At 51.4% G+C, this 9,438-nt stretch overlaps 1 protein-coding gene across 1 annotated transcript in view; it reads left to right on the plus strand.

Annotated features, from left to right (window-relative positions):
* Positions 1-9,092, plus strand: part of LOC144490502 (copine-6-like) — a gene marked incomplete at its 5' end in the record, with an annotated part of 26,692 nt that extends 17,600 nt beyond the window's left edge. Inside the window, 2 exons of the mRNA XM_078208244.1 lie at positions 4,796-5,032; positions 8,912-9,092. Coding sequence (XP_078064370.1) covers positions 4,796-5,032; positions 8,912-9,091 — 417 coding nt within the window. The remainder of the gene's footprint in view (positions 1-4,795; positions 5,033-8,911) is intronic.
* Positions 9,093-9,438: the final 346 nt, after the last annotated feature.

Raw genomic sequence — 9,438 nt, forward strand, 5'->3', positions numbered from 1 at the left:
CATGGCCAATCCACCTAACCTACACATCTTTGGACACTCAGGGGCAATTTAGCATGGCCAATCCACCTAACCTACACATCTTTGGACACTAAGGGGCAATTTAGCATGGCCAATCCACCTAACCGACACATCTTTGGACACTAAGGGGCAATTTAGCATGGCCAATCCACCTAACCGACACATCTTTGGACACTAAGGGGCAATTTAGCATGGCCAATCCACCTAACCGACACATCTTTGGACACTAAGGGGCAATTTAGCATGGCCAATCCACCTAACCATCACATCTTTGGACACTAAGGGGCAATTTAGCATGGCCAATCAACCTAACCTGCACATCTTTAGACACTAAGGGACAATTTAGCATGGCCAATCCACCCTAACCTACACATCTTTGGACACTAAGGAACAATTTACCATGGCCAATCCACCTAACCCGCACATCTTTGGACACTAAGGGGCAATTTTGCATGGCCAATCCCCCTAACCTGCACATCTTTGGACACTAAGGGACAATTTACCATGGCCAATCCATCTAACCCGCACATCTTTGGATACTAAGGGGCAATTTTGCATGGCCAATCCCCCTAACCTGCACATCTTTGGACACTAAGGGACAATTTAGCATGGCCAATCCATCTAACCTACACATCTTTGGACACTAAGGAACAATTTAGCACGGCCAATCCACCTAACCTACCCATCGTTGGACACTAAGGGGCAATTTAGCATGGCCAATCCACCCAACCTACACATCTTTGGACACTAAGGGACAATTTAGCACGGCCAATCCATCTAACTTGCACATCTTTGGACACTAAGGGACAATTTAGCATGGCCAATCCACCCTAACCTACACATCTTTGGACACTAAGGAACAATTTACCATGGCCAATCCACCTAACCCGCACATCTTTGGACACTAAGGGGCAATTTTGCATGGCCAATCCCCCTAACCTGCACATCTTTGGACACTAAGGGACAATTTACCATGGCCAATCCATCTAACCCGCACATCTTTGGATACTAAGGGGCAATTTTGCATGGCCAATCCCCCTAACCTGCACATCTTTGGACACTAAGGGACAATTTAGCATGGCCAATCCATCTAACCTACACATCTTTGGACACTAAGGAACAATTTAGCACGGCCAATCCACCTAACCTACCCATCGTTGGACACTAAGGGGCAATTTAGCATGGCCAATCCACCCAACCTACACATCTTTGGACACTAAGGGACAATTTAGCACGGCCAATCCATCTAACTTGCACATCTTTGGAGACTAAGGGACAATTTAGCACGGCTAATCCATCTAACCTACACATCTTTGGACACGAAGGGGACAATTTAGCATGGCCAATCCACCCTAACCTATACATCTTTGGACACTAAGGGGACAATTTAGCATGGCCAGTCCACCTAACCTACACACCTTTGGACACTAAGGGACAATTTAGCACGGCCAATCCACCCTAACCTACACATCTTTGGACATTAAGGGACAATTTAGCATGGCCAATCCACCCTAACCTACACATCTTTGGATCTGTTTAAGACTTGCGCGTTTTTTAAATTTACGCGGGTGCAAAAGGAGCCTCTCGTCACGCAGTGCGCGCTCTCCGTGACGACGACCCAGCCAATCGGCATCGATTTGCTGATTGGTGACCACTGCCTCTTTTCCATTGCGGTATAGATTGTTGTTGGGGGTCCTGAGATTCCGCATTTGCCTCCGACAGAGGACGGGGAGCATAGAACAAAGAGCAGGACAGCTCAGGAACAGGCCCCTCGGCCCTCCGAGCCTGCGCCAACCAGGCTGCCCCTGACTGAACTAAAACCGTACGCACTTACAGAGTCCGTATCCTTCCATTCTAATCTGTATTCGTCTAGTTGCCCCTTAAATGCTGCTATCGTACCCGCTCCCACCCCCCTCCCCGGGCAGCACCTTCCAGACATTCACCACCCTCTGTGTAAAAAAAATTACCTCGTACATTGGTTGATGGGAAATATTCATCCTAGAGTTCAGTTACTAGTGGTGTACCGCAAGGATCTGTTTTGGGGCCACTGCTGTTTGTCATTTTGATTAATGACCTGGATGAGGGCGTAGAAGGATGGGTTAGTAAATTTGCGGGTGACTCTAAAATCGGTGGAGTTGTGGACAGTGTGGAGGGAAGTGGCAGGTTACAGAGGGACATAGATAAGCTGCAGAGCTGGGCTGAGAGGTGGCAATGGAGTCTAATGCGGAAAAGTGTGAGGTGATTCACTTTGGAAGGAGTAACAGGAATACAGAGTACTGGGCTAATGGTAAGATACTTGGTAGTGTGGATGAACAGAGGGATCTGGGTGTCCATGTGCATAGATCCCTGGAAGTTGGCACCCAGGTTGACAGGGTTGTTAAGAAGGCGTACAGTGTGTTAGCTTTTATTGGTAGAGGGATTGAGTTTCGGAGCCAGGAGGCCATGCTGCAACTGTACAAAACTCTGGTGCGGCCGCACTTGGAGTATTGCGTACAGTTCTGGTCGCCGTATTATAGGAAAGATGTGGAAGCGTTGGAAAGGGTGCAGAGGAGATTTACCAGGATGTTGCCTGGTAAGGTGGGAAAATCGTATGAGGAAAGGCTGAGGGGCTTGAGGTTGTTTTCGTTAGAGAGAAGAAGGTTAAGAGGTGACTTAATAGAGGCATACAAGATGATCAGAGGATTAGATGGGGTGGACAGTGAGAGCCTTTTTCCTCGGATGGTGATGGCTAGCACGAGGGGACATAGCTTTAAATTGAGGGGTGAGAGATATAGGACAGATGTTAGAGGAAGGTTCTTCACTCAGAGAGTGGTAAGGGCGTGGAATGCCCTGCCTGCAGCAGTAGTGGACTCGTCAACGTTAAGAGCATTCAAATGGTTATTGGATAAACATATGGATGATATTGGAATAGTGTAGATTAGAGGGGCTTTAGATTGGTTTCACTGGTCGGCGCAACATCGAGGGCCGAAGGGCCTGTACTGCGCTGGAATGTTCTATGTTCTATGTACAGCTCCTCTGAACATTTCCCCATGAACCTTAAACCTATGTCATCAGAACTAGGTAGCCATGATGTGGAGATGCCGGCGTTGGACTGGGGTAAACACAGTAAGAAGTCTCACAACACCAGGTTAAAGTCCAACAGGTTTAGTTAGTCGCAAAAGCCACTAGCTTTCGGAGCGCTGCTCCTTCGTCGGGTACCTGATGAAGGAACAGCCTGTTCCGAAAGCTTGTGTGGCTTTTGCTACCAAATAAACCTGTTGGACTTTAACCTGGTGTTGTTAAACTTCTTACCATAAGAACTAGGAGCAGGAGTGGGCCATCTGGCCCCTCGAGCCTGCTCCGCCATTCAATAAGATCATGGCTGATCTTTTCGTGGACTCAGCTCCACTTACCCGCCCGCTCACCATAACCCTTAATTCCTTCACCGTTCAAAAATCTATCCATCCTTGCCTTAAAAACATTCAATGAGGGAGCCTCAACTGGGCAGGGAATTCCACAGATTCACAACCCTTTGTGTGAAGAAGTTCCTCCTCAACTCAGTCCTAAATCTGCTCCCCCTTATTTTGAGGCCATGCCCCCTAGTTCTAGTTTCACCCGCCAGTGGAAACAACTTCCCTGCTTCTATCTTATCTATTCCCTTCATAATCTTAGATGTTTCCATAAGATCTCCCTTCATTCTTCTGAATTCCAATGAGTATAGCCCCAGTCTACTCAGTCCCTCCTCATAAGCCAACTCTCTCAACTCCGGAATCAACCGAGTGAATCTCCTCTGCACCCCCTCCAGTTTCCTCGTCCTTGACTTTTCCTCCCTCGGAAAGAGCGTCCACTCTTGTCCATGACCCTCATAATCTTGTAAACCTTCACCAGGTTGCCCCTCAAGGGCGGCAGAGCGGCACAGTGGGTTGGCGCTGCTGCCTCACAGCGCCAGGGACCCGGGTTCGATTCCCGGCTTGGGTCACTGTCTGTGTGGAGTTTGCACATTCTCCCCGTGTCTGCGTGGGTTTCCTCCGGGTGCTCCGGTTTCCTCCCACAGTCTGAAAGACGTGCTGGTTAGGGTGCATTGGCCGTGCTAAATTGCCCCTTAGTGTCCAAAGATGTGCAGGTTAGGTGGATTGGCCGTGCTAAATTGCCCCTTAGTGTCCAAAGATGTGCTGGTTAGGGTGCATTGGCCGTGCTAAATTGCCCCTTAGTGTCCAAAGATGTGCAGGTTAGGTGGATTGGCCATGCTAAATTGCCCCTTAGTGTCCAAAGATGTGCAGGTTAGGTGGATTGGCCATGCTAAATTGCCCCTTGGTGTCCAAAGATGTGCAGGTTGGGTGGATTGGCCGTGCTAAATTGTCCCTTAGTGTCCAAAGATGTGTAGGTTAGGTGGATTGGCCATGCTAAATTGTCCCTTAGTGTCCAAAGATGTGCAGGTTAGGGTGGATTGGCCATGCTAAATTGTCCCCTTAGTGTCAGGGGGACCAGCAAGGGTAAATGCATGGGGTTATGATGATAGGTTTTGGGTGGGATTGTGGTTGGTGCAGACTCCATGGGCCGAATGGCCTCCTTCTGCACTGTGTGATTCTAACCTCTGTCGTTCCAGTGAGAAGGTTGCATCTGTTTTTTCCCTGACCGGGGGGGATGTTGTGATCTGGAGGTTGGGAAAGGCCGGTGGGAACAGAGTCTCGTTTTGAATGAATGGGACGCTCCAGGGGGGGGTGAGATTTCCGTTGTGGTGGCTGTTGACGCTTCCTTGTCTCTCTCTCTCTCTCCCCCTCTCCCCACCTCCCCGCAGAAGTACTACATCCTCCTGATCCTGACGGACGGCGTGGTGACGGATATCGGGGAGACCCGCGACGCCATCGTGGAGGCCTCACACCTCCCGATGTCCGTCATCATTGTGGGGGTGGGGAATGCCGACTTCACGGACATGCGGACTCTGGACGGTGACGATGGCACCTTGCTGTCCACTCGCGGACAGGCGGCCGACCGGGACATTGTGCAGTTTGTCCCCTTTCGGGACTTCAAGAAGGTAGGAGCACCCCCTCCTCTTCCCCCAACCCCCATCCCCCCCCCGCTCTCTTCGAACACCCCGCGCCCTCTCCCCCACTCTCCGGCTCACCCGCTCGTATCCCTCCTTTGGATAACGGAAGCCAGTCGATCTCTCAGACTCTGGTTGAGTTTTTCAAATTCTGGGCGGCACGGCGCGTGAGCGCTGTTACCTCACGCCGTCCGGAACCCGGGTTCGATTCCCCGCCTCTGTCTGTGCGGAGTCTGCATGTTCTGCAAAATACCTGGTGCCCCGGAAGGGTCGGGGGGTTTTAGTTCAGTCGGGGCAGCACGGTCGGAGGGCCGAAGGGCCTGTTCCTGTGCTGTAATTTTCTTTGTTCTTTGTCCTCCCTCCGTGTCTGCGTGGGTTTCCTCCGGGTGCTCCGGTTTCCTCCCACAGTCCGAAAGATGTGTGGGTTAGGTTGATTGGCCATGCTAAATTGCCCCTTAGTGTCCAAAGATGTGCGGGTTAGGTGGATTGGCCATGCTAAATTGCCCCTTAGTGTCCAAAGATGTGCAGGTTAGGTGGATTGGCCATGCTAAATTGCCCCTTACAGTCCAATAATGTGCGGGTTAGGTGGATTGGCCATGCTAAATTGCCCCTTGGGGCAATTTAGCATAGCCAATCTGCCTAACCTGCACATCTTTAGACGCTAAGGGGCAATTTAGCATGGCCAATCCACCTAACTTAAACATCTTTGGACACTAAGGAACAATTTAGCATGGCCAATCCACCTAACTTAAACATCTTTAGACGCTAAGGGGCAATTTAGCATGGCCAATCCACCTAACTTAAACATCTTTGGACACTAAGGGGCAATTTAGCATGGCCAATCCACCTAACTTGCACATCTTTGGACACTAAGGGACAATTTAGCATGGCCAATCCACCTAACCTGTACATCTTTGGACACTAAGGGACAATTTAGCATGGCCAATCCACCTAACCTGCACATCTTTGGACACTAAGGGGCAATTTAGCATGGCCAATCCACCTAACCTGCACATCTTTGGACACTAAGGGACAATTTAGCATGGCCAATCCACCTAACTTAAACATCTTTAGACGCTAAGGGGCAATTTAGCATGGCCAATCCACCTAACTTAAACATCTTTGGACACTAAGGGGCAATTTAGCATGGCCAATCCACCTAACTTAAACATCTTTGGACACTAAGGGGCAATTTAGCATGGCCAATCCACCTAACCTGTACATCTTTGGACACTAAGGGACAATTTAGCATGGCCAATCCACCTAACTTGCACATCTTTGGACACTAAGGGACAATTTAGCATGGTCAATCCACCTAACCTGCACATCTTTGGACACTAAGGGGCAATTTAGCATGGCCAATCCACCCAACCTGCACATCTTTGGACTGTGGGAGGAAACCGGAGCTCCCGGAGGAAACCCACGCAGACACGGGGAGAACGTGCAGACTCCACACAGAGAGTGACCCAAGCCGGGAATCGAACCCGGGACCCTGGAGCTGTGAGGCAGCAGCGCTAACCCCACTGTGCTACCGTGCCACCCTATTTTTGCCTCTGAGAGATCTGGTTCTGATTTTTATCCGGTGCTCCCCTCGTCCACGACAGGGATAAAATCACGAGCCTTTGGGTCTACCTGACATGTTAAATCCCAGGAGTTGGGCCTAGGTTCTGGGCTCAGTTCCTGGGAAGTTGTGCCTAGGTTCAGGGCTCAGTTCCTGGGGAGTTAGGCCTAGATTCTGGGCTCAGTCTCTGAGGAGTTGGGCCTAGATTCTGGGCTCAGTCCCTGGGGAGTTGGGCCTAGATTCAGGGCTCAGTTCCTGGGAGTTGGGCCTAGATTCTGGGCTCAGCTCCTGGGGAGTTGGGTCTAGATTCTGGGCTCAGTTCCTGGGGAGTTGGGCCTAGATTCTGGGCTCAGTCTCTGGGGAGTTGGGCCTAGATTCTGGGCTCAGTCTCTGAGGAGTTGGGCCTAGATTCTGGGCTCAGTTCCTGGGATGTGGGCCTAGATTCTGAGCTCAGTTCCTGGGAGTTGGGCCTAGATTCTGGGCTCAGTCCCTGGGGAGTTGGGCCTAGATTCAGGGCTCAGTTCCTGGGGAGTTGGGCCTAGATTCTGGGCTCAGTCCCTGGGGAGTTGGGCCTAGATTCAGGGCTCAGCTCCTGGGGAGTTGGGCCTAGATTCTGGGCTCAGTTCCTGGGGAGTTGGGCCTAGATTCTGGGCTCAGTTCCTGGGAGTTGGGCCTAGATTCTGGGCTCAGTTCCTGGGATGTGGGCCTAGATTCTGGGCTCAGTCTCTGGGGTGTTGGGCCTAGATTCTGGGCTCAGTCCCTGCGGAGTTGAGCCTAGATTCTGGGCTCAGTTCCTGGGCAGTTGGGCCTTGTTTCTGGTCTGAATTCCTGGGAGTTGGGCCTAGCTTCTGGGCTCAGTTGCTGGGGAGTTGGGCCTAGATTCTGGGCTCAGTCCCTGCGGAGTTGAGCCTAAATTCTGGGCTCAGTTCCTGGGGAGTTGGGCCTATTTTCTGGGCTCAATTCCTGGGGAGTTGGGCCTAGATTCTGGACTCAGTCTCTGGGGAGTTGGGCCTAGATTCTGGGCTCAGTTGCTGGGGAGTTGGGCCTTGTTTCTGGGCTCAGCTCCTGGGAGTTGGACCTGGATTCTGGACTCAGTTTGTGGGGATTGGACCTAAATTCTTGGCTCAATTCCAAGGAATTGCGCCTAGATTCTGGGCAGAGTCTCTGGGGAATTGGGCCTACTTTTTAGGCTGAAACTCTAGGAGTTAGGCCTAGATTTTAGGTTGAAACTCGAGAAGTTAGGTCTGGATTTTAGGCTGAAACCCTCGGAGTCAGGCCTAGATTTTAAATTGAAACCCTTGGAGTTAGGCCTAGATTTTAACTTGGAAGTCCTAGGAGTTAGGCCTAGATACTAGGCTGAAGCATGAGGAGTTAGGCCTAGATTTTAAAATGAAGCTCTATGAGTTAGGCCTAGATTTTAGGCTGAAATCTGGAGTTAGGCCCAGATTTTTGGCTGCAACCCTAGTGGTTAGGCCTAGGTTTTAGGCTGTAATCCTAGGAGTTAGGCCTAGATTTAAGCTGAAATCCAAGGAGTTAGGCCTAGATTTTAGGCTGAAATCCTAGGAGTTGGGCCTAGATTTTAGGCTGAAGCCCTCGGAGTTGGGCCTAGATTTTATATTGAAACCCTTGGAGGTAGGCCTGGATTTCAGTCTGCAACCCTAGGAGTGAGGCCTAGATTTTAAATTGAAGTCCTAGATTTTAGGCCAAAGCCCTCGGAGTTGTACCTAGATTTTAGTCTGAAACCCTAGGAATTAGGCTTAGATTTTAAATTGAAGTCTTAGGACTTAAGCCTAGATTTTAGTCTGAACCCCTCAAGGTTAGGCCTAGATTTTAGGCTGAAACCCGAGGAGTGAGGCCGAGATTTTAGGCTGAAACCCGAGGAGTTGGGCCCAGATTTTAAGCTGAAATCTGGAGTTAGGCCTAGACTTGAGGCCACAACCCAAGGAGATAGGCCTAGATTTTAAATTGAAGCCCGAGGAGCTAGGCCTAGATTTTAAACTGAAACCCTAGGAGCTAGGCCTAGATATTAGGCTGCAACCCTAGGAGTTGGGCTCAAATCCGAGGAGTTGGGCCTAGGTTAGGATTGAATCCCAGGATGTTTGGGTCCAGATTCTGGGACTCTGGGAGCACAGGGAATGGGGGGGTGCGAGGGGGGGGAATGGAGGCATGGAAGGGGGGTGTGGAGGGGTGGGGGGCGGGGGTGGTGTGATAGAGGGCGGGGTTTATGACTGAGATGAGATGGTTGACTAACTCCAACCCCCCCCCCTTACTCCCCGGCTCATCCTCAATGTTGTCCATTCTGTGCCCAGGCTCCGGCCTCCGCCTTGGCCAAGTGCGTGTTGGCAGAGGTGCCCAAGCAGGTGGTGGAGTTCTACGCCAGCCAGGGCATTGCCCCCGAGCCCTACAAGCAGAGCGGCGGAGCCACGCTGGGAAGCGACGGAGACGGAGAGGGCAGCGGCGGAAATGGCGGAGATGGAGATTCCTCTTGAGGAGGCTTCAATGGAGTCTATATTTTCGGGGGTTGTGGGGGGGAACTGCGGACGCCATGAAGGCGCCAATCTCCGCTCCCTCCTCCCCCACCCCTCCCCTGCCCACCGCCCCAGTCCACACCTCCTCATCTTGACACACCCACCTCACCCCTGAGGCCCCTCTGCATGTGATAGGCCCAAGAACCGGCCAATGGGGTGAAGAAGCGTGACTGGGAGAGAGAGGGGGGTGATGGGAAGGGGGACCATGGCGGCCATTACCGAGGTTCTACGGTCCCCTCGTTCTTCTTATTCCCTCTCACGCCTCTGCCCCTTACCCTCCCGTCCCCTCTCCCCTCCCCAACATCCGC

This window comes from Mustelus asterias, unplaced genomic scaffold, assembly GCF_964213995.1.
Source record: "Mustelus asterias unplaced genomic scaffold, sMusAst1.hap1.1 HAP1_SCAFFOLD_3376, whole genome shotgun sequence".
Classification (NCBI taxonomy): Eukaryota; Metazoa; Chordata; class Chondrichthyes; order Carcharhiniformes; family Triakidae; genus Mustelus; species Mustelus asterias.